The following is a 25,754-nucleotide window of genomic DNA, read 5'->3' as shown; positions in this document are numbered from 1 at the left end:
TCCTTCTCGCTGTTTCTTGGTTTGATCCAAAAACAAACACAGAGGGCGAAAATCCAGCTTTTTCCTGCTTATTGGGATCTGGAGTGTAGGGAGGGAGGGAATGGGGGTCCTGTAATTCCTTTGACCAGTACAGAACTGCCGGGTGCTTGCATTTTGCCCTGGGCTCCTTCCGTCGCGCCGGCAGCTCCCGGGATGCTGGGCTGGCTCCCTTCGACCCTGACCCCTCCTTCACCACGCTGGCGTCATTTTGTTTGGTTCCTTGCTGCAATTTGCTCCTAGAGCAGCAGCAAAAACAAAGCATGACTCAGGAATTTGAGGAGATGCACAAGGTGAAGGGCAAGCGATGTAATCAAGGTCTGGAGAAATGATGTCAGTCATGACTGCTAAGGGCTTCGTTCATGTTCCAATATAGAAATGATTCACTTTCTCCTCTTAACTCAGAAGTTGGGCCTGTCTCCTGTAAAAGAAAATATTAAGGTTAACTCGATACTCCTTAAACATTTCTGTTTTCTGCAAAAATTCACCAAAGGATGGTACTATTTGTGAAGTGTCCCTAAGGTGAAAATAAAGTGCCACCCAAAGAGCTGGTGGAAAACTGGTGGGCTAGGTGACATCGTTGCCTCCCTCTGACTCTCCTAAAAATCTAAGGCCTTTACGACCACACTGCTGTGATTCCAGGGACTTGTAGGGCGAGGGCAGCAAAGACCATAAGAGATACAGAAGAGACAGGAAGGACCGCTTTACTCTGATTGAGTCCCCGGAGCAGTGTCTAGTTTAAAAAACCCAAAAAGTTAAAAAAAAAAAAAAAAAAAAAAAAAAAAAATATATATATATATATATATATATATATATATAAAATATGCTTACATATATTATATATGTATGTTTCATCATTATATGTATATATAAGTTTCACCATTGAAAAAAGGAAAATGAAAAACATAGCCTTGCTTCTTGATGTTAATTATTTTTCTCTATGGCATTTTTCAGTCCTTTTTTGCATTAAAATCCAGGAACTATTGTATCACATTATATGTTTGTCATTTTTAGTCCTTATTTTCAAGTTGAAGTTATTAGCTCATTTCAGTTTTAACCCAATATAGCCAAGATCTTGTAAAGGAAGTACTTCACAACCAATTGAGAAAGGTAATCATGACGGAGATTGGTATTTTGAGGGTGTGGTTCTCTGATCAAATCATAGCTCGTTAAAAATGCTGATTTTAACTTTTATTTAAAAAAAAATCCTAAGCACAAGGCAACTTACATATGAAAGATAATTTGAAGATAAAATTTAATTAGTATTATTAACTCAAAGTTTCAAGCAAGCTAATCTTAGAATACACAATTTGGTATCTTCCAAAGTTTGCTCTCTACCTTTATTGTCAGCATAACATTTAAAATATTATGCAAACAGTAATTTTACAAATTAACACATTTAATCAGATAAAATATCCAACATTCATTCTTTTAACCAGAGATAAAATACTATATTAAAAAGCTCACATTTCAGGAATTCTCATTCATTACTGAGAGAAATCGAAAAATGGCATAGCCACTTTGGAAGACAGTTTGGTGGTTTCTTAGAAAACTAAACATACTCTTACAATATGATCCAACAACCATCCTCCTTAGTATTTATGCAAAGACACTTAAAACTCTGTCCACATGAAAACCTACACACAGATGTTTATAGCAGCTTTATTCATAATTGCCAAAACTTGGAAGCAATCAAGATGCTTTTTGGTAAGTGAATGTATAAACTGTAGTTCATCCAGACAATGTAATATTATCAGTACCAAAAGGAAATGAACTATCAAGACATGAAAATATCTTAAATACATATATCTAAGTGAAAGAAGTCAATCTAAAAGGCTAAATAGTGTATGATTCCAACCATATATGACCTTCTGAAAAAGGCAAAATTATGGAGACAATAAAAATTTCAGTGGTTACCAGGGGTTGGGGGTCTCAAAAATTAAAAATAGAAATACCATGTGATCCAATAATTCCCCTACTGACCATTTACCCCAAGAAAATGAAAACACTAATTTGAAAAAAAATATGTACCCCTATTTATTGCAGCATTATTTATAATAACCAAGTTACAGAAGTAACACAAGTGTCTATCAATAGATAAATGGGTAAAGAAGAGGAGGTATATGTACATACAATGGAATGTTATTCAGCTATTAAAAAGAATGAGACATTTATGACAACATGCATAGACCTAGAAAGTATTATGCTAAAAGGAATAAATCAGAGAAAGACAAATATCATGTGATTTTGGAATTTAGATTTATATGGAATCAAAAATCCAGAGCAAATAAGCAGACAAGAACAGAAACAGAATTATAAATAACAGAGAACAAACTGGTGGTTGCCAGCAGGGAGGGGTTGGAAAGATGGAAAAAATAGGTGAAAGGGATTAAGAGATATAAACTTCCAGTTATAAAATAAATAAGTCACAGGGATGAGAAATACAACAGAAGGAATAGAAACAATAATATTGTAATAATGGTTATTATGGGGTGCCTGGGTGGTTCAGTTGGTTAAGTATCTGGATCTTGATTTCAGCTCAGGTCATGATCTCGGGTTCGTAAGACTGACCCCCATGTCGGACTCCATGCTGGGCATGGAGCCTGCTTAAGAGTCTCTGCCTTCTTCTGCTGCCCCCTCACTCTCTCTCTTCTTCAAAACAATAATAATAATAATAGTAATGACAATAATATTGTAATAATGTTGTATGATGACCGGTGGTGACTATACTTAATATGATGAACAGGCTGTAAAGCATAAAATTGCCAAATCACTATGTTGTACCCCTGACACTAATATAACATTGCATGTCAACTGAACTTTAATAAAAAATAAATTAATAAAACGGAACTCGTGTATAAAACCAGAATTTCAATGTATTCATCTCAAATGAGAAACACAATAATGAAGTTCAGCAACTCATAACCACTTGCCAAATTTGTTTGATAAGCTTGGAATTTAAACAAAGCAGTTAGTTAATTTGAATTTTTAGATAAGCTGCCATCGGCAAAACAGTGCCAGCTACCATCAGGATGAGCCTGGTTGGCTCCAAGATCAGGAAACTTTCTTGCCCCAGGACTGTGCATAGGTGGATCTTCCTTCTTAATAATTTGAATGTGCTCACTTTGCTCTGTCCCAAGTGTCACTATGCTAGTTTAGTTTTATTAAAAAACAAAACTCAACTGAGTATGTTTTAAGGATCTTATTTGTGGGACATCTGGGTGGCTCAGTCAGTTAAGCATCTGCCTTTGGCTCAGGCCTGATCCCAGGGTCCTGGGTTTGAGTCCCACATCAGGCTCCTTGTTCAGTGGGGAGCCTCCCTCTACCTGCCACTCCTCCTGCTTGTGCTCTCTCTCTCTCTGTCTGACAAATAGATAAATAAAATCTTTAAAAAATAATAATAATAAAGATCTTATTGGCTTTTTTCAATGATCCCTGAATTGGGCAGTATCCTATCCACCAGATAGAAAGGAGCTCTGAAGATCTATATGAAATGACTTTCTTTTTTTTTAAGATTTACTTTTTTATTTTAGAGAGAAAAAAGAGAGATAGCATGCATAAGCAGAAGGGGCAGAGGGAGAAGGAGAGAGAATCTCAAACAGACTTCACAATGAGCATGGTGTCCACCATGGGGCTTGATCTCCCAACCCTGATAGCATGACCTGAGCTGAAACCAAGAATTGGAAGCTTAACCCACTTCACCACCCTGGCATCCCTTGAATAAAGACTTTTTTTTTTTTTTTTAAGGATTATTTATTTATTTATTTGACAGAGAGAAATCACAAGTAAGCAGAGAGGCAGGCAGAGAGGAGGAAGCAGGCTCCCTGCGGAGCAGAAAGCCCGATGTGAGACTCGAACCCAGGACCTGGGATCATGACCTGAGCCCAAGGCAGCGGCTTAACCCACTTAAGCCACCCAGGCGCCCCGAATAAAGACTTTTATAGGCAGAAAAGGGTGGGACAAAAAAGTTATTAGAGAGAGTGGATTGTTTGTGGCAGGGTCACTTTCCTTTAGGAGATGTGTATGACCCAGACTACAGCTATCTTGGACAAATCTGCCTGATGATGCTCTGTGACTCACAACCTTCTTGAGCTTGCCCCTTCTCTTTTTCCTTCTGCTTAACCACACTTTAAAGTACAGCCTTGGGGCATAACATCCTTGATCTGCTTTGGAGATGCACTATTCTCAAGCCTTTTCCTCCAGGATGGCCTCCCAGCACGTAGTCCCCACTCCCTAGGGCCACAGAAGCAGGTTTCAAGGAGGTGAGACTGCAGAATGTATTACTCATCTTGTGGTTGACCAAGACCTTTTTTCCTCATGGAGTCTTACCGCGGGTCTTTCACATAGTGGCTGCAAGTTAGGTAGGCTTTTCCCATAGCAGATGAAGGCTCTCTGAGCAAATTTCCCCCCAAGAAATTGGCAGAAAGCACATGGCCTTTGAAACCCCATCTTTTAAGCTCTGATGTGACACTTCTGCCTCATCCTATTCCTCAAGGCAGTCACAGTGTCCTGCCCAGAGCCAGAGGGAGAGGACAATCATACCTCCTCAGATGGAAAAGTGTTAAAGGATTTATGGACATGTTTTTAAACCACTAATATTACTCAAACCCATTTTTAATTAGTCTTTAATATCATCCGAGAGAGAGAGAGAAAGAGAGAGACAGAGAGAGAAAGCTCACTGATACCAGAATAAATGCAATAAAGCCATATTCATTGCATCAATTCTCTTCTTAATATCATTCAGTGGCCAGAGACTCTCCATAGTCTTTGGGAAAAGTGGAAATTCCTTAGAAAAATCGACTATTTATGATCTAGTTGCTGTTTCTCCCTCTGGCCTCGTGTTCACCCATGGCCTATTTTGCCCTCTGCATTCCAGGCATGCAGACTGACTGACTGAAGCCACTCCTTCCCCTATACTGCCTTTGTTTCTGGCCATTGGATATTCTCAAAGTTCTTTCCATTTTTTTCTGTCTAATTCCTGTAAATCATTCAAGGTTTAGTTCGGGCTTAGTTTAGTTCAAGGTTTAGTTTAGTTCACCTTCCCTGGGAAACTTTTTCATCTCACTTGCCTGGGTTCTCTAACTCTTCAGAGCACTTCCAAAGCCCTGTGTTCTTATCTTGTCTTAGTATTTATAATGATGTACATTAGCTAATACAATGCCCATTACTCCTCATTGGAGAGGGGGCATATACAGGATTTCAGGGGACTCCACCTCTCACACTGAAAACACATAGTTCCTCTGGTGGGGCCCACTAAACTTGATAGCCTTGACTATTTAGAAAGCCCCATGACTTAAACAAGACTAATCAGAATCTTTCCTTAAAGTTTCTTACATATGAACTAAGGAACGTGTTAAGAAAAATTCAGAAGAATAACTTTGAAGATATAATTGACTTTATTTGATGATTTTTGAGCCAGGCTGTATCCCATCCCATCTTAGCAGATAGAACGGAGCTCCAAGGAGCTGTATAAAGTAGGAAGTTTTTATGGCAGAAGGAGGAAGAAAAAGTTTTTTGCAAAGAGGGGTTAGTGTTGGCAAGGTCACCTTCCTTTGGGAGAAAGTGGGGGGTCTGTTAGGCAGATTACGTCACTAGTGGTAACCAGGTAGTTCCAGATTGACTGGGGAAAGGTCATATTCCTGGGAGAAGGTGAAACTGCAATTAGGTTAGGCATTAAGTCTATGGTGATGTGGGCTTAGTACAAGTCACACCATTTGGGGCTTGTCTCCCTCTCTCTCTCTCTCTGTCTTTTTTTTTTTTTTTTTTTTTAAGATTTTATTTGTCAGAGAGAGAGAGCACAAGCAGGGGGAGTGGCAGACAGACGGAGAAGCAGATATCCAGCTGAGCAAGGAGACCGATGTGGGACTCGATCCCAAGACCCTGGGATCATGACCTGTACCAAAGGCAGGCGTTTAGCCAACTGAGCCACCAAGGCATCCGGGGCTTGTCTCTTTTTTAACAAAGTAAGCTTCTTCTCTGGTGATGAAATTGGATGTTATAAGATCAGAGGCTTACAATAGGCATCGTTTTAGTTTCATGCAGTCCAAATGCACCAGTCAGAGATAAGACTAAGAAAGTGACATTCAGAGATGCAAGCGATATAGAGAGATAAATACAGAGTTAGAGGGAGTCCTAATGGCATCTAAATCCTTAGCTCCAGGTCGTCTTTCCCAGTAGACTTTGTGCTATTTGTTTGTTTGTTTCTTTGTTTGTTTGTTTGTTTAAGATTTTTTATTTATTTATTTGACAGACAGAGATCACAAGTAGGCAGAGAGGCAGGCAGAGAGAGAGAGAGGAAGCAGGCTCCCTGCAGAGCAGAGAGCCAGATGCGGGACTCAATCCCAGGACCCCGAGATCACGACCCGAGCCGAAGGCAGTGGCTTAACCCACTGAGCCCCACTTTGTGCTAGTTGATGGCATGTTACTGCTGCCCAGTGAACTAGGGAGACGCCAGGCCTTGGGGCTATGACCCCCCACCCCATCCCAAAGATGTCATGGAATGTTCTTGGTCATGTCACAAGAAAGAATTCAAGAACAGACACAGCACAGTTAACAAGCAACAAAAGTAATAAAATTTATTAAAGCAAAGGTACACTCTTGAGATGCAAGAATAGGGAAGTTCCAGAGAGAGAGAAAGCTGAGTACCCCCCGTGTTTGGGTTTCTATCTTTTATTGGTAGTTGTTAACAGAGGGGTGGAATACTCATTACTTGGGGCAGGGATTTCTTGAAAGGAGGGTTTTGCACCTTTTCTCCCTCATTTGGTCAAGGGTTTCCTATCATGGCACCCGCCATCTTGGACCTGTCTAGTTTGATCTGGGTCCTTGCAGAGTGCTGCCAGGACAGGCTCTGACTTTCCTGATACCTGGCCCTGGCTTCCTCTCTGCTGGCCTCCAGTTATCCTGTTCGACCTGAACTAACTGCCGTCTACGCTAACATTACTTGTGTTTATATCCTGAGTGCTTTGGACGCAAAATAAGGACAAAAAATGTGGAGTGTGTCATAGTCAAGAGAACAAAGGGTAGATTTTTAAATTTAAGATAGCAGATAAAAAATGATATATTTGCTTTTGTTGTCTCTTGAAACTCTCCTAAAGCAACAGTGTCATGGATTGAACTGTATCCCCCCAAAAGTTGCTGAATTTCTAAGCCCCAGTATCTGTGAATGTGACTTTGGAAATAATGGTCTTTGTAGATGATAAAATTAAGATGAGGCTGTTAAGGGAGGCCTTAATCCATTATGACTGATGTCATTTTTTAAAAATATTTTATTTATTTATTTAAAGACAGAGATCACAAGCAGGCAGAGAGGTAGGTGGTGGGGAGGGGGGAGCAGGCTCCTTGCTGAGCAGAGATCCCAATGTGGGGCTCAATCCCAGGTCCCTGGGATCATGACCTGAACCAAAGGCAAAGGCTTAACTCCCTGAGCCACCCTGGCACCCCGACTGATGTCATTTTTAAAGAGAAAAATTTAGATATAGGGACAGACACGCATAAGGGAAAAAAGTATGTGAAGTCACAGGAATAATGCCATCTGCAAGCCAAAATGCAGGAGTCTACCAGGAGTTAAGGAGAGAGGCAGGAAATAGTTTTTCTCATAGACCTCAAAAGGATCCAGCTGTACCTATACCCTGATTTCAGATGTCTGGCTTCCAGAACTGAGAGAATATCTTTCTGTTGTTTAAGCCGTCCAGTTTGTGGTACTTAGTTATGGAAGTCTGTGATATTGTGATTTATAATAATAAATATATATTTGGTCTTTTAACTAGTTCCTGTCAGAGCTCCTAAAAACCTTTAGAATTTCTTAAGTGAGGAAAGCAATAAAGGTGTATTTTGTTGTGTTAATGAGTGACTTTTGGAATGCCCCTAGGCAACATAAGAACGGGGCTGGTCACCCGAGGAACCAACCAAGGGATTAAAGAATTGGAACTTTTAGTCGCACCCTACCCCCCCACTTCTGAAGAGAGGAAAGAGACTGGAAATTGAGTTCAGTCACCAATGGCCAATGATTTATTTAATCAGTTGTGCATAGGTAATGAAGACTCCATAAAAACCCAAAAGGACAGGGTTCTCAGAGCCTCTGGGTTGGCTGAGTTCCTGGAGGTCCTGGATGAGTGGCGTGCTTGGAAAGAACACGGAAATTCAGCACCTCTTCCCACATACCCTCCCCTTGCATCAATTCCATAAGTAAAATGTTTCTCGAACTTGTGTGACCCACTGGAGCAAATTAATCACCCAAGGAGGAGGTCTTCAGAACCTCCAAACTACAGAAGCTCAGGTGACAATCTGGATTTGCAACTGGCATCTGAAGTTGGGGTTGAGGAGAGCAGTCTTACATGACTGAGTCCTTAACCTATATGTTCTCACACCATTTCCAGGCAGATAGAATAAAATTGTATGAGACTTGGGGACATGAGAGACTCCATTTTGAGAAAAGCTCCATTGTCCTTTCCAAAACTAATGAATTCTTGAACTGGGCCAGAAGCAACAATTCTTTTACAAGGAATTGTTTTTAAAAGTCAACAGGACCAGAGTTATCTTGATGGTAAGACTTGATTGCAGACTTTCTGAAAAGAAAATAGTTAGCTAACGCATACCAGAAATAATTTTGTTTAGCACCGACAGAATAGTCCATCAAAGTGCAAACAAAAGCAGTTCAGCCTGTTGGTGCCAATTGACTTATTTTTTCTTTTTTAATCTAGGTCATATAATTGCCCTCTTTCCTTTTTCTGATAAAAACCCCTTGTTTTATTTTTTATTTATTTATTTTTTAAGATTTTTATTTATTTATTTGACAGAGATCACAAGTAGTCAGAGAGGCAGGCAAAGACAGGCGGGGAAGCAGGCTCCCTGCTGAGCAGAGAGTCAGATGCGGGGGCTCCATTCCAGGACCCTGAGGTCATGACCTGAGCCAAAGGCAGAGGCTTTAACCCGCTGAGCCACCCAGGCGCCCCAACCCCTGCTTTTATAACCGGACCAATGTGAGTTTGCTCTTCAGTGAGTCGGATACATCAGACAAGTTGTCCCACAAAACAAACTTTACTTGCAACAAATAAGGAGATCACAAGGAATAATTTCCAAAGACTGCGACTCCCTCACAAGGGTGAATGGATTCCTTTTATTTAAGGCTAGGATGAATATTTAGATAAGGAAGCCTTGTCACCATATGTAGAGGTGGGCATAAGGTCTCATGTGTGCCTTAAGGAAACATGCCTCTACAAACATTGTATGTTATGTAAATGAGGCTGAGGCTCCTCCTTGTATGGAGATTTTTAGTTTTTCATTTTATTATTATTTTTAGTATTATAAAGACGTAAAGGCAATTTCCAGTCATTCCGGGGTTACGCCATGGTCCATCTGTGCAGCACAAGTTTAGGTCAAAAGGTCTGGGCCAAGGGAGGTCTTGTCAGGGCAGGCAACATCACCTGAGGGATGGCTTCACGTTTTGTTTGCCTGAGTTAAGAGCTGAGCTGGAAAGGAGAGCTTAAGGAAAACACAGGTTAGTGAGTACTAGCGGGTGGGCAGTGAAAGTCAGTCAGGTTTTAGGAACTCGCCAGTGACAATTTCACTCCCTCAGTGAGACAGTACTTGGGTTTCTACCTGAGGGTCTGCTCCCCAAATTTCAATTCAGAGGCCTCAAATAAAGACCTTTGTTCTTTTTCAGTTTTGCCACTCTTCTCAGATGACTATAGTATCTGAATTTAGTTGAATTTCAAGACACACTGTTGGTGTCAGAGAATTGCTTGGCATGGGGGAAAAACCCAAGCATGGGAGCTGGTGTCAGCATCCTACAGCTGGAGGAAACAAATACAGACTGTAAAGACTGTACAAGGAAAAAGAAGTCAAAACTCAAAAAGTCAAAAAAAAGAGAGAGAAAGAGAGAAAATAGAAAACCATTTTAGAGTCTAAAAAAGAAGAGTGACAAATGACCAATAACAGACTTCAGAAAGGAAATCCTTAATTTAATCTGTATGAAAGGCTAAATTTGATTAAAAGGAATAAAGCTTTAATTAAATAAAAGAAGAGCAGCAGATTTTTCAATTTGGAGTTTGAGGTTTAAGTAATTTGAGTATAAAACCAGTCCAGTCAAATCAGCTCTCTGCAGGGTGTACCCCTTCTCTGGCATTCAGCCTCCAAAGCTGATGATTAATGAATTAAATGCTGCACTTCAGGCATTCAAATAGTTATGATTACTTACCGGTTATTTGACTCCTGACGGACTTTTGTCCCCTTTAAATTGAATTTCTATGATCTACTTTGGTATTTATTTACTTGAATTTTTGACCTTTTTGGAGGAGGGAAAGGGCAATGCCCAGCTTTACCAACTATAGTAATTAGTATTAACATCATGGGGGGACAGCAGGTTCTAAGTTTAGTGTAAGAAGGGGTACAGGAGATGACCCATTGACATACAAACTGGGACTCAAGAAAGGTCTAGACACTTGGAACACTGATAACATTTGTCAAATAAGGATCACAATAACCAAAGGGCAACAGAAACAATTAAAGAATAAGAACAGGGAAAAAAAGAAGAAGAAGAAGAAGTACCGAGATGCTGAAATATAGAGAAGAGTCATAATATTTTGTTGGCCTTATTTCATAATTTTGCTTATAACTAACCTTTTATGAAACACAGGGAAGAAGTATTGTCTTTGGGGTAGTTCGGGACTATAATGGTCTCCTTGTTTTACAGATCTCCCCTCTTACTTATGCTCCATCCACAGCCAAACCATTTTACAAGTTACAGGATCTCTTTTCTGTCTTCAGAACTTTACAATGGCTTTCACAGAATGCATGATAAAGATCAAAGTGCTTCAGCTCCCATGTAATGCCTTTCACACAAAGATGCTAACCTGTCCTTCCAGATTCATTCCCATTATATCACTCCTGGTATTTTTAACATTCTCCATGCTTCACATTCTCATTTTTCCTCTTTATTCACAGACAAAAAGAAAAAAAAAATGCTCTTATACTGTATATTCGACGTTTAAAATTTTATCATCCTGTAGGGTTCAACTCAAGTATTACCACGTTCACAATGCCCTTTCCAAACTTTTAATGTTATGAGGAGTTCTGAGGTGGCATATAGTGCAATTATGGGTTAACTAAGGTGAAGGTGCCAAGAGAGACACTGGCCAACATCATTCAGAGACAGCATGTAAAATATTTCCCACAATTGAACTCTCAGTGTATCTTCGACAGTCCATAAATCACTGTAATTGTTTTCCCAGTCAGTCTGCCAGCTCAAGGGCAAACTTCCTATTCTGGCCTCCTTATTACCTTCCAGACAATCTGCTTACCCAAGGAAAAGAAAACAAAACTTGCTATTTTCTGTCTCTGCAATTTTTCTCCTCAACCTCTTAAATTCGTTACATAAATCCCATTTTTGCTTTATTTCCTTACTCTCATAATCAAGTATACTCTTCATGTGTAAACTCTTACAGACCACACTTAATAAACTAACTCAATAAGATTCAATACTGTAGTTCCTGACAGATGAAGGGTAGCAGAATTGCCACCTCAAAATAGGTTTCTTTGGCATAAGGATTATCCTAAACTGGTTATTTTTAAAAACAACAGACAGGAGAAATTCTAAAAACTTTGTAAGAGACATTTACATTTATAAGGGAAATCTCCATTTGTAAGGGTGTCTCCTCTTACCCAAGAAAAGGAGGATGACTAAATTTCTAGAAACTCTCAACAATGGAGAAGACCCTGATTTAAATCTGCATAACAACCATACTTTTGATTACTGTGCTTTTCCAGGTAACCTCTCATGCACCCCCTACCCCACCCAATCTTCTTTTATCTTTAGCTGGAGATGGTATTCAAGATGATGGCTTGGGCCATTTCAAGGAGTTACTCAATTTTCTTGGGTCTCTCCCATGTATACAGTAGATATACATATTATTAAATTTCTACTTTTCTCTTGTTAATCTGATTTTTTTTTACCCCTGGGGTGTCTCAGCCAAGAACCTAGAAACATAGAGGCAAAATTATTTGTCCTTCTCTCCACAAGCCACTGCAAAGCAACCTGTACAGTTCTATTTGCCTCCAAACCACAGATAAACTAGTCAGCATAGCACAGTCAATCATTTCTCAGACCCATCCGCCTGGCCCAGGAGGGAGACTCTGTATTGTTCTTCTGTAAATCAATACATGTCCATCTTTCAGGTCTCCCTCTTGTATTGGAAGCTTTGTGCTATCAGAGTCAATTCCTTCCACTGCGTAGGTACAGACACCTTCTCCCAGATAGTGATATCCCACTAGACACTACCCTTTACAAGAGTTGTAGTTGGGCCAAGTTAAAAAAAAAAAAACAAAACTGTGGAAAATATGGGGGTGGTGGTTTGTCCAGTGTAATCACCCCAACAAGCCCAAAGTAACCAGTAGAGGGTGGATAGTGCAGCTTCACCACCGGGCTACAGAAGGTTTCACACATATTTGTGTCATTTGGGCTAAGAAAGAGGTAGGAGAGAATCTCTACTGCTTAAAATCAGAAGAAAGGGGCACCTGGGGGTCTCGGTTGAGCATCCAACTCTTGATTTCAGCTCAGGTCACGATCTTAGAGTTGTGAGATGGAACCAAGCATTGGACTCTGCACTCAGTGCAGAGTGTGGTTGTCCCTCTCCCTCTGCTTCTCACCCCGTTAACACTCTCTATCTCTTAAATAAATAAATGAATAAATCTTTAAAAAGATAAAATAAAATCAGAGGAAAGATCTAGAGAAAGAACAAAAGAACCTAGAATTCTGCTGAGGAAAAGAAATAACTGTAGTCCTTTTCATCAGCACCTGCAATGCTCGTTTCCAGACTCTCACCATCTTTAACTAGGATTTTTACAATATGTTCCTAGCTGAAATGAAGATCTGAATTCCTTACACTTCACCCAAGACCTCAGACTTTCACTGGAGTATCTTTCTAAATATTGATCATGTTATAAAAGTCTCTCATTAATAAGACATTAAGTAGTCCTCATTGTCTTCAAGTTCAGTATCTGAATTACTTAATTTAAGCCTTAACAATATGACATTTTTCTTTAACTCCAAGCTTCCATGTTTTGCAATACGTAATTTATTCTAAACTACTATATAACAAAGGAAGGAAGCCAGTAGTAAGTAAATAATTACAGAATAAGAAAAAGGGAGAAGAAGGAGGATGATAAAGATGGGGAACTAATTACCTCATTTATACCCATAAACAGGTGATCCTTGAACAACGAAGGGGGAAGGGTTAGGGGTGCTGATCCCCATGCAGTCAAAAATCCATGTTTAACTTTTGACTTCCTCAGAACTTAATTACTAATAGCCCATTATTGACTGGAAGCCTTATCAATAACATAAATAGTTGATTAACGTGTATTTTCTATGTTTCTATCTAACATATATCTAATACGCTGTATTCTTACAATAAAGTGAGCTAGAGAAAAAAAAAAATATTATTAAGAACATCGTAAGGAGTGTGGTGCCTGAGTGGCTCAGTGGGTTAAGCCTCTGTCTTAGCTCAGGTCATGATCCCAGGGTCCTGGGATGGAGTCCCACATCAGGCTCTCTGCTCAGCTGGGGGCCTGCTTCCCCCTCCCCCTCTGCCTGCTTCTCTCCCTACTTGTGATCTCTCTCTCTCTCTCTCTCTCTGTGTCAAATAAATAAATAAAATCTTAAAAATAAAAAAAGAAAGAAAATCGTAAGGAAGCAAAAATACATTTATAGTATTACGCTGTATCAAAAAAAAATTCATGCATAAGCAGATCCACACAATTCCAACTGATGTTCAAGGGTCAACTGTGTATTATTAAGCTTAAACATAACAAAGATGATTTTATTTAAGTAAAAAAAAAAAAAAAGATTATCTGGGAACAGAGGAGGAATTACAATTCAGAACAGGAAGCTATGGTGAACTGTAGGGAGGTCTGAAGAGACAAAGGGAAGGTTAGCTTTTATTAGGTTTTAGGAGGAACCTGGGAATAGTTGTTTGAACAAGTTTACAGAAGAATAAGAGTTCAAGGTTGTAGTGGTGTTTCATTGTCCACAAGTGGTTGTTATTGTGTTGTTGCTGGGGCAGGGAGGGATCTCCCTTCCTTTTTTAAAAATCAGGAGATGTAATGTCCTCCCTTGTGAAAATAATTCTTATCTTCCGTTTTCCTGCTGGTTCTGTAGGCTATAATGAGGGGTACATGCTTGAGAGCTCCCGTCTCAGGACTTCCGAATTCCGTTTGGAATTATTACCACAATATAAATGGACATTTTAACTTGATGGGCTTCTAAACTTGCACCTTCCTATCCAGACCCCACTGTCCCAGATAGGCATATCCAATAATCTTTGCCATTTCTAGTAGATTATTTTATAAATATTGAAATTATGAAGGCCTAATATGAAATTTCTTTTTATTTTCTTTTTCACAAATTGAGACTTTCCTCATTTAATCTCAAAGAAAACTTTGATTTTTCCCACTGGAACATCTGAACGTTTTTTGCTGCTTTAGTGAAGTAGGCATTACCTTAGATTAACTTTGTGTATATTTTGTCATGAAATGCCTTTTCCCCATTTTAGAAATCGCTACCTTGAATTTTCCCCTAAATCTAGTCTTGTGCAATCTTCCCTAATCAATAGATAGCTACACCTTCCCTAACCCTAATCAACAGCTACACCTTCCATGTGTTGGCTCAAGGAGTCATTTTTCATTCCTTTCCCTTACTACATACTTTACTCAATCCATCAGCAAATGTGGATGATCCTATCCCCAACATATCTTTAAAATTCCTACATTTATCTCTAATTCCACTTCTAACAGCACCATGTTAGTCCACAGTCATGGACTATCCACAATCACAATTCCTAGCCATAATCACCTCTTGTCTACTCTTCCTTAATATCTCCCATCTAGTCTTCATGCTTTCATACTTGTCCTATTCCAGTCCATTCTTCTATAGATTCAAGAATCTTTGCCTTAAAATTCAAATTGCATTGAGGATGCCAGGGTGGCTCAGTCAGTTAAGCATCTGGCTTCGGCTTAGTTCATGATCCCAAGGTCCTAGGATCCGGCCCCATGTTGAGCTCCCTGCTTAGTGGGGAGCCTGCTTCTCCCTCTCCCTCTGCCTGCCACTCCCTCCGCTTATGCATGTTCTCTGTCTCTCTCTCTCCCTCTGTCAAATGAATAAGTAAAATCTTAAAAAAAAAAAAAATTCTACTTGTATCAAGTGACTTATGTTTAAAATTTTCCGGTAGCTTCTCTGTGTAAAATATAGTGTAGACTCCTTGACCCCAAGACTCCTTTCCCCTCTGACTCCATTTGGGGAGTTCTCTCTTTAGCTTACCAGAATCAGCTACTCTTTGTTCAGTTCCTCAAACTTATCAAACTTTCCCTCATCTTTGAAAAGGTCCTCCCCTCACTCCGCCTTTCCCAAGAGTTCTCTGCACTATTCATGATGCTATCATTTAATTTCTGACTTTTTCTTAAGCTCTGTGATGACCATGAGTCAGAGTCCCTGACTGTCTTGCCCACTCTTTTACCCCCAGCTGCCTCTGCACTATTCCCAGCAGATAATTTTTTTAAACAGTACCTTTTGAACACAGAAACTTTGAATCAATGTGATGCAAAACCTAATTGGAAGGGTTATAGTGGGGAGAAGGAAGGACATTTATTTTAATGAGACTGGAAAGAAGGAGGAAAGAGAAGGTCTTAAGGGCTTATAGCTTTGGGGTAGGAAGTTATCAAAGGGAAGGCTTGATTTCCTTTCTGAATGAGAACAAGTTCCCTGCCTAGAATTAATGAGTAGAAGAGGGGGTATGGGGTTTGAAGGGAGCCCCTGAAAAATTTTAAAAAGATTTTATTTATTTATTTGAGAGGGAAAGAGAAAATACAAGTGGAGGGAGGGAGAGGGACAAGCCGACTCTGCACAGAACCCTGGGCGGGGCTCAGTATCACTACTCTGAGATCATGACCTGAGCCAAAATCAAGAGGCAGTTGCTTAACCAACTGAGCCACCCAAGCATCCTGAGAGCCACTGAAATTTGAATAACTAATAAAAAGAGTAGGAGAATTACAAAAGAAACTCTAGAAGAAATGACAGGTGGTTCAACAGGTGGTGTTGGGGACCAGGATCTTGTCATGACCTTTCTTAGTAGAGTTGAGAGTTTCTGCAGCACTGCTCACAGCATAGGCTTTGGGGAGAAATCAGCTTCACTGAACCAATGTTTAAAGTTTGAAGGATAGGTGGAAAGGGAGTAAAAAGGCATTTTAAAAAATTGAGAACAGTGGTGAAACTGATGGCACTGATTAACAGAGATCTTAGATGGAGTAGAGAGAAAGAGACAAAGCCAAACGGCTGCTAATATTCTGCCAAATGAGAGGATTACAGGATTGCAAGTATCCAGGTGTCTGAGGAGAGGGAGAGGTTGAGGAGAGAGGTGGGGCTGAGAGATCTCTTCAGAATAAGATACCTACGGGAGGATTTCTTCCAAGATCTTTTTCTACCAAATGATGTTTTAACTTCCTCAAGACTGGGTGTCTTGAAGGACAAAAGAGCCTAAAATGTTTTATAGAATGTGTGATAATGAAGTGACTCATTTGGCCAGAGCAAAACAAGGCCACCACGGGGTCATTCGACAATTCAAGCATCTTAAAATTTCCAGAGGCAATTTGATAAATGACTCAGGATAAATTCAGATCACCAGCAGCTTATACTCAGAACATGTTCCCCCTTGGGCTAAGGGAGCATTCCAAGAACGTATTTAATGAGGTGTTATACTAACCAGCCATTCCCTGGGTCTATTTCTCTATGAGTGCTGAAGCTAATTGCCGAATAAACGTGTTTTCTCAAATATTCCTTACCTCTACAGACCATTTTCAAAGGAATCACATATCTTTAGTTGTTAACCTGTATCAACAAATCTTTATTGATGAAATAAAGTGACTTTCGGTGCGACTTAGTGATAACATAACAGGCTGACTGGCGAAAAGAAAAATAAGACCATACCTCTCAGGAGAATCTTAGCAGAAAGGGGAAAATTTGATGTCAATAGTAAGAATACCAAATACGTGTGCATAATACTTTATAAATCTTGTCATTTATATTTAGTTTACTTGATTTGCACAACAATCCTGTTTTACAGGTGGGAAAACTGCTTTAGAGATTTTCAGTGATTTATCTAAGGTGACTGGCAAGTCATTTTTCCCCGATACACATCACTTCCTCAATTGTCCAGTAAAATACATTAAATCCTCGTATGTCCAGTATTACATGGGTGCACAGCTTAGCACTACACGGCAGGAATGTGTCCCGGGCGGGAAGGATCCCCTCCAGGCTGAGTTCCAGGAACTCTAGTTGCTCTAGGAACTGGAGAGCGGCGCGGACAGCCATTTCTACCATGTCTCCACTAGGTGGCAGTGAAGGCCACCCCGCTATAATGTGTCACTAAAGAGAAAAGCAAAACAATGCCATTCTTTCAGACTTAGGAAAAGACTGCGTGTGCATGTGCATGCCAGCACGCGTGTGCGTGTGTATGTGTGTGCGCGCGCACACACATGTGTTTGCTAGGCAGAGGAACTGAAAAATGAATAGAAACTCTCACTGCCCCCTATGCGGTTTCTCACACTGCTAGTGGGTCGGACCAGAGTGAAAGAAAGACCTTGATTATTTGGCTCTTTGATACTATACTGTGTTCTCTTAGCCCATATCTGTAAGGATGGATCATGGACGTCCACATAGGTATTGTATGATGTCCAAGAGTATCATTGTCACTCAGCATAAAAGGGAATGTTTTCTCAAGAGGAAGAATTCATGACTTTGGTGCATTCCTGTCTGTGGCTGTGCCTACGCTATTGTGTATTACGATCTATTATTGTGCTATAGCTGATAGGAGGAAAAAACACTTGCAGTATCCTATGGGTGAAGGAACTCCACTGCTAAAGGAATTCAAGATACTTTTGATGCTTTCTTGGTTCAGTAGTAATCAGCATTGCTAGAGCTTAGTTGCAAACTTTGGTCACTGAATAAAGAATAAGAGTTCCCAATTAGAGCAATTTCATCTTAGAAAATAGATGCAGCTGGAAATGAAGAGTTGGAACCCATCCTTTTCACTGAATAATGTTTAGTTGTCATCCTAAATCTTCCAAAAGTTAGGGGGGAATAAAAGTTACATTTGTCTGTCTGTAGCAAAGGCGGAGAAACCCCCACCCCATTTATAAAACCAGAGTTGCCATCAGTTTGAAGGGTGTTCTACCCGAGGAAACTCATCCATTGGAGGCAGCTGCTTCTCCTCTGGCACAGGGGGGAGGTCAGGTGCTTTCTGTCCACACCTGGCCACAGTGAAGCGACTCATGTGAAGAGCTTCTTCGTACCCTGGGAGGGTGTCCAAAGAGGAGGGCAATTGGCTGAGGGGGCTGTGCGAGTGAGCCACAGCCAGGATTCTTCGAGCTGCAGGGCCAAATATTGACTGCAGGGCTAGGGAGGAAAGAAGGAATAGAGCTAAAGTAACTGTGACATCCTCAAAAATCAGGGACTTACAACACACTTAACTCCGCCTCATTTTTAGCGAGTGTCCAAACCATTGTCACTCTCGGCCACAAATGTTATGAAAATGCTGTGAAGCTTGTTTGGAAACCCGCTTCACTCTGCTGAGAGATCCTGTCTTCTTGGGGGTCCTCAGCTAATCTAAATTGTGACCCCATATCTCACAACCTTGTCCTTCCCTTTTACAGAATCGGGGCCCTTTATGCCAACCCACTGATAACGCAGACTCCTTAGAAATATTTATTTCTGTCTTATTTATCTTTTCCCAAAGGGCAATTAGTGAAGCAGGAAAGGTGGACAGCAATGTATCCTCTTTTCAAAAGAAATTTCACAATGTTGTGCCACTGCTGTTCTGCCTGGTCTCTCTTCTCCCGTTTCAGGAAAGAATATAATATGAAGAAGAGAACAGAAGGACATAAAGGAGGTGTTTTATAATCATCAAGGTGATGTTAAGCTAACATTTAAATGTATCAACAGATCCACTACAGAACAAAGAATGGAAAGTACACATGATTAATTTCTTCAAAGATACAAAATAATATATAGGCAATAAAAAATACAGGTTCTCGGGGTGCCTGGGTGGCCAGTCGGTTAAGCGTCAGCCTTCAGCTCAGGTCATGATCCCAAGGTACTGGATCGAGCTCCGCATCGGGCTCCTTGCTCAGTGGGGAGCCCGCTTCCCCCTCTCCCATTCCCCCTGCTTGTGTTCCTCTCTCGCTATGTCTATCTCTGTCAACTAAATAAATAAAATCTTAAAAAAAAATACAGGTTCTCACAAAATCCAAGACATTTTTGAAAAAGGGATACACTCAGAGCTTAAAATAGTTTTATCAAAATAACTTTATGAACTGGGTAATTCTTCCTGTAAGACCTTTCCAATATTTTCTTCAACATTCTACTTTTTTCTTCACTCTATCATTAGACCAATATTTGAGAACACAGCATCAGTGAAAGTCCAGGTCACCACACCATCAGGCTTCTGGAAATTAAAATAACCCTGAGTTCTAGCATCTTTAATGCAATTCAATCCATGTTTCTATATTATTTCATCGTCCTGATCATTCTTTTTATTTGTCTTTTTTTTTTTTTTTTTTTTTTTTAAGTAGGCTCCTCACCCAGCATGGAGCCCAGTGAGGGACTTGAACTCACAGTCCTGGGATGAGATCAAGTGTCTAACTCTTAGCTGAGCCACCCAAGTGCCCCCAATCATACCCTTTTTTAAAAAACTTTATTTATTTATTTGACAGAGAGAGAGACAGCAAGAAAGAGTACAGCCAGAGGGAGAGGAAGAAGCAGGCTCCCCAGGGAGCCTGACCAGGGACTCAATCCCAGGACTCTAAGGTCATGACCTGAGTGGAAGGCAAACACTTAATCGACTGCCAAACATCCACCTCCTTGGTTATCCTTTCAAACCCCCACTCAGGTTATAATATCAGAGTACTCACAAGTGATTGTGCTCTGGAGAGTGCTGTCATGGTCGAAAGCTATAACTGTCACTTCATAGGGAGGCCGGCCCTCATCTTCCCCATTTTGCTGGCGACTCAGACAGCAGCGGAAGCACGCGGAAGTCAGGCCGCACAGGAGAAGCAGCACCCCGATGACTACCAGCAGCCTGCAGGAAGACCCCCCGCCCCCCGATGAGAGCTCTGTGATCTGGTGTGTTTCCCAGTCCTGGCTCTAACTGGTCTTCAGTGTCTACATTTTTTTTTTTTAAAGATTTTACTTATTTATTTGACAGAGATCACAAGTAGGCAGAGAGGCAGGCAGAGAGAGAGGGGGAAACAGGCTCCTTGCTGAGCAGAAAACCCCATGCGGGGCTCGATCCCCGGACCCCGAGATCCTGACCTGAGCTGAAGGCAGAGGCTTTAAACCACTGAGCCACCCAGGCGCCCCCAGTGTCTACATTTTGACTTTGTTTGACCATTTTACACAATAATCATAAGATTTTAATTCCAACATTTTCACTTCACAGGCATACTTATTTTGTCAGCAAGACTTAATCAGTTCATTAAAACAATAAGAGATCTAATATGGTTTGGAGGGTCTGCTTTCTACTCTATATTCTCCTCTCTATAGACATTTCTAGAACTGAGAAAATACATAATAACTTTTTGATGTTGGCTGAGGAGATGGTATTGAAATAGGAAATCCTAGCATATTGTCACACAGTTAAAAATGAGGTAAAGAAACTTGACTCCATGAGATGCTAAGTAAGTAGGCTGGCTGTCTCATACATTTTTTTTTCCTGACGTCAATTTATTTAAAAGCTAAAAAAGTAAAAATGAATGCCCCTGAGAAAAATAAAGTTCCTTTGAAATGTCTTTCTGGGTATGATAGCTGAAACTTACCATATATACCAGAGATGTACCCAATCTGTGGTCAGGCAACTATGGAGAAAGAATAAAGTTTTTTTGCAATGAAAACATAGTCAGTGCCTATTGTAGTTCCATAACCTGGAATATGAGTTACAATATAGTATGCTACCTTGTTATAATAATAGCATTACAACCTATATATATATTTTTAAGTTTGCATTTTAATTCCCATTAGTTAACATACAACAAGTTATACTAACTTTAATATAACCAGCAGAATCTATTGCAAAATGGGATGCCTTAAGTGTTTAATACTATAGATGGCATTGTGTAAATATTTTTGTAAATCATTTTAAGATAGACTAGTGATTATGAAAATGGTGCTAATAGAAAATATAACCATGACCACTATAAACAGTTATGATGACAATTACCAGGAAAGAATTTGGAATATAAAATTACAAAGTTTGAAAATGGGCATGAAAGTTAAGGTTTGTATATATATTTGAGATCAGTAAAATTTAAACATAAAGAAAATTTCAGTTATAAGCATGAAAGTAATACAATGAAGTTTATAATTTATGTCTTGCAAATTGCTGCAAAAAGGGTCCCCATTATACCATAAAAATTCTCACTATGAAAAAACCCCTAAACTTTCACATCCATTATCAAAACTGATATGCATACCCACTTAAGCCGAATAGGAAGGAGGAAAAATGTAGAAACCAGTTTCCCCATGTTAAAAGTTAACTAACTGAATTTTCTCTATAGAGATGGCAAAATTTTATGGATTGCATGGAAGAAGGAGTATGGGATAAGCTCAGGAGTGGGAAGAGGAGAGGAAGGAAATATTTATCTTTGAAGATGAACAAACCTAATAATAATCTCTGATATATTGAACTGTTGAAATCTATTGAAATTCTCTTTCACATCCTCTCTTTGGTTGCACAGTTGTAGAACATACAGTTTGTTTTTCAATAAACAATGTCTCCTGTAGGTTTCTCACATTCTCCATTTATTTAAAGCCTCTTCTAGTTCTAGAGTTATGATTCTGAGTCTGTTAAAAGTGATTCTTCCCAAGTGGTAGGTGTCTAAAGCCTCAGACAGTGTGACAAGCAACCCAGGTCACCACCATTTCCCCTGGGTTTAACAGTCTTGGCTGTTGAGAAACCCTTCCCATGGCTAAATATTTGTTTTCCTTCAGGCTGAGCAAGTGTTTTGTTCCAACTGCCCCTGCTTTCTTAATAATTTACCTCCAAGTGGAATGAATCTCTTCCCCTTTTATGTCCTCTGTATCTGTGTAAGACCTAATAGTGATAGGTTTAGATTAAGGGATTACAACCTCAATGTGATAGCTGCATAAAGTCTGCAGGAAGTATTGACATGCCCTAAAATACAGAAAATGCTCATCATAGTTACGATGGTGAGGTTAGTTTGGAATTACCCAAACATATCTGCCAGGGATGAGATTTTAAATCCAGTGGGTCCTGATGAGTCACTGAGAAGCATGGGAAGGAAAGCCATTAGCAAATTTCTGTGACTGTATGAATTGAGATTAATTCTGTTGTTTTAATGGGAAGATAGGCTTTGGAAAAAATGCTTTCAGTTATGTTATTTCAAGTACTTAGGATGACACAAGGGCATGTCTTTATTTTTGCATGATCTGTCTACCAGACGGGTGAGTTGATGTCCATTTAAGTAAAGATAAAGGGAAGTGAGAGATATTTAATGACCTCTTGACCTCCTGTTTTGGGTACTAATGTTTTTGTCTGTTTCTCCTTCTTCCCAGTTTGGTCTCAGATACTTACTGTTCAGGATTCACGCAGTTCTCCTCACATCTTGCTGGGGGAAGCTGCAGGAAGGGAAATAGGGAAATGTCGCATCTGTTCTGCTCAGCAGCCTGGCATCGCTTCCCCATGACTCTGCTCTGTTAGTTTACTTGGTGAGAGCCGGGAAAATATGAGGACAAGGTCATAGGGTCAGCCCTGTTTGTTTTCATAGCTCCCATGCCTGTGGATTATTATATCTGAAATGGGAGAAACTAGAAGAGCAAATATCTAATCTGTCGGGGGTTTTTCGTTTGTTTGTTTGTTTGTTCGGTGGGTAAGCATTACAACTTTTGTGAATGAGAGGCAGAGGCAACATTTAAATCAATTTGTCCTAGAAATGTCCTAATCTATCCCTCAGGATATTGTTATCACCTTCCTAAATCTTTCCCAGTTACAAATTGAATTCTATCCCGCTCCTCTTTTCTATTCCCTTAGTTCATCAATAACCCACCCCTGCCCCCAAAAAAAGAAGGAGAAAAAGGAGGGGAACAATTGTATTTATTGAATATCCCACTTTATGCCAGTCAGGCTGCTAAGAAGTTTCAGTATGTCATAACATTTCATGACAATAATCATGTAGGTGGGTATATTTAACCTTATTTTGAAAGGTTACATGACAGAGGCAAAAGGGTTTAAGTTAACATGAGCAAACGCACGCTTCTATTGATGTAGCCAGAATTCAAATCCGACTCTATCATATATGTGTGCTGAATGAGTTAGTAGAACAAGGGCTAAATCTGCTCTGACAACACCTTGATATTGCTATCAAACCCCTCCTGCTACTGATGATGAAAGCTTCTTCTCCTTCTTTTACCTTGTATTTCAGTTGACTTTTTCCCTCACATAGAGGAACTTTTGTTTAGAAACTGCATCTCTCTTCCAGTAAATCAAATGACTTAATATTCTCAGGAAATCAACAACAAGGGACCCACAAGGGACAGATATTTGTACTTATTGAGAGTTTATGGGAGGAAGAGGGGACACACAAACTCAAGACATACCAGGTGAAAAGGGTTTGTAAAAGGACTTAAGAGCTGTCCTCTGCAGACAGCTTTTGAGAAGCTCCTTTTTTTTTTTTCTTTTAATTTAAAATGGTTGGCCACTAAGGATGACAAAGTGTGTACTTCCTCTAACCCACCTCTGGTTCTCTGTTTCTCTTTTCTGACTCTGAAGTTGAGAAGCTTAAAGTGCTAAACAGAGAAAATACTTCTTTTTGTGACTATTGCCAAAAAAGAAAAAAAAAAAGAAAATTAAAAAGAAAGAAAGTTCAGGGCAAGGAAAAGAAGAGGAAGCAAAAGGAAAATACAAGAAGAAATGGATTTACAGACAATAATTTAACTGCGATATAGAAAGCAAAACAGTCGGTCCGTTCTCTGCTAGGAGATGTACAGGAATCTGATACAAGCCAGGGCTTCATTTGCTTCCCCCCACCCCCTCTCTCTCTTTCTCTCTTTTTTAAAAGTAGGCTCCACACTCAGCATGGAGCTCAACACTCTGGGCTTGAACTCACAGCCCTGAGATCAAAACCTGAGCTGAGATCTAGAGTTAGACGCTTAACTGACTGAGCCTCCCAGGTGTCCCCGCTTTTCCTCTTTACTAGTGTTCATCGCTGTGTAAACTTCCCCTTGACAATTGTCCAGAATCCTCACCCTACTGACCTTTTTCTCAGCTAATGAATTACCTAGGGCCTTCTGATTTTTGGTGGGGAGAAATAAAAGGTCAGAAGTATTTTTTAAGAGTTTTAAGAGTTACATGATCTGGAAGCATGTAAGTTGCTAGAATTGTATCAGGGCTGATGTGGAAACTCTGTTTAGGGGAATTATGTGTTCATTTTGATCATTTATTTGGGATCTTGAGGGATGAATGGTAAGATGCTAAAAGAGAGAAATGGAGGTGCCTGGGTGGCTCAGTGTGTTGGGCCTCTCTGCCTTTGCTCAGGTCATGATCTCAGGGTGCTGGGATGGAGCCCCGCATCAGGCTGTCTGCTCAGCAGGGGACCTGCTTCCCCCTCTGCCTCTGCCTGTCTCTCTGCCTACTTATGATCTCTCTCTCTCTCTGTCAAATAAATAAATAAAATCCCTATAAAAGAGAGAAATATAGATAAGTGGCACTTCTAATTACCATAGCTATCCTGCATGTATCTATGTTTACCCTAATTTCTGTTTCCCCATTTCACCGATGCCTCAGCCACACAGGGGCCATGAATCCTTATCACACTAAGGAAACATTCTAGTAATTCTTTTCCCCACTACCTCTTTGGTTCAGTCTATGTCCTTCCCCTTATTCATTTCCCCCATGGTCCTTCTGAGAGTTGATTTGTCTGAGAAACAAACAAAAGTTTTATTTTTGCATTTTCTCAACTCACCTGGACGCAGTACACCAGGACAGAGGCTGTCACGGCCTGGGCTCGCACCCCCATGGGGCTGAACGGCTTCTCCAGGATCAGGTGCAGAGTGTCCACGTCTGTTGCCTCCTTTCCATGTTCTGTGTCGGTCTGTCTTCTTGACCTGGAGGACTTAAGGAGACAAACTTATCTCAGCAGTAAATCTTTTGCTCTCTCTCGCCCCTTACTCCTTTGGGCTTTTATTTTCTGTGGTCTTTCTCTCCCCTTTCATCCTGGCTTCTTTGTCTATGTCTATTCTGCTGTTACGGTCTCCACATCGACTTCTCTCTGCCTTCTACTAGCAATTCTTTCTATTTGTCTTTTACTTTCTCCCAATTGTCCCCAAAAGGAAAACATTCAGGGAGGACACATCAGTCCTCAGAATTAGGTATTCTTATAGGCAGTGGTGAGAAACTTGACTTGAGGAAGCTCAAAGGCAAATAGCTGGTGACTGAACAAGCTCTCTCGTCTCCATCAAAAAAAGGAGTAAAATTTTTGGTCCTTCGCTGCGGCAGTTCACGGGGGACCACTGAGTAACTGCCAATCTCCATTCCCTCCCCTCTCCATGTGATTAGCCCTCCTCTCTCACTCTTTGAAACCCTCCCCTTCGCTATGTTGATAATCAACTCTCCTGGTTCTGGGTCATTTATTTTAACCATTGCAATAGCCCTGAGAGGTTGACA

General features: G+C 40.2%; 1 protein-coding gene across 1 annotated transcript; it reads right to left on the bottom strand.

Moving 5' to 3' along the window:
- Window positions 1-17,541: 17,541 nt before the first annotated feature.
- LOC111142362 (transmembrane protein 52B) lies at window positions 17,542-25,208 on the bottom strand. Its single transcript, XM_022495388.1, has 5 exons — window positions 25,054-25,208; window positions 22,668-22,711; window positions 20,893-20,931; window positions 19,990-20,156; window positions 17,542-18,475 (listed from the first exon to the last, which is right to left on the bottom strand). Exons 1-5 carry the CDS (start codon window positions 25,105-25,107, stop codon window positions 18,234-18,236), a joined length of 546 nt encoding a protein of 181 aa, XP_022351096.1. The 5' UTR covers window positions 25,108-25,208; the 3' UTR covers window positions 17,542-18,233.
- Between the last annotated feature and the right edge of the window lie 546 nt (window positions 25,209-25,754).

This window comes from Enhydra lutris, unplaced genomic scaffold, assembly GCF_002288905.1.
Source record: "Enhydra lutris kenyoni isolate GAN:26980312 unplaced genomic scaffold, ASM228890v2 scaffoldscaffold7, whole genome shotgun sequence".
Lineage (NCBI taxonomy): Eukaryota > Metazoa > Chordata > Mammalia > Carnivora > Mustelidae > Enhydra > Enhydra lutris.
Note: the sequence above shows the minus strand (reverse complement) of the source record. Positions and strands in the feature narration are given on the sequence as shown.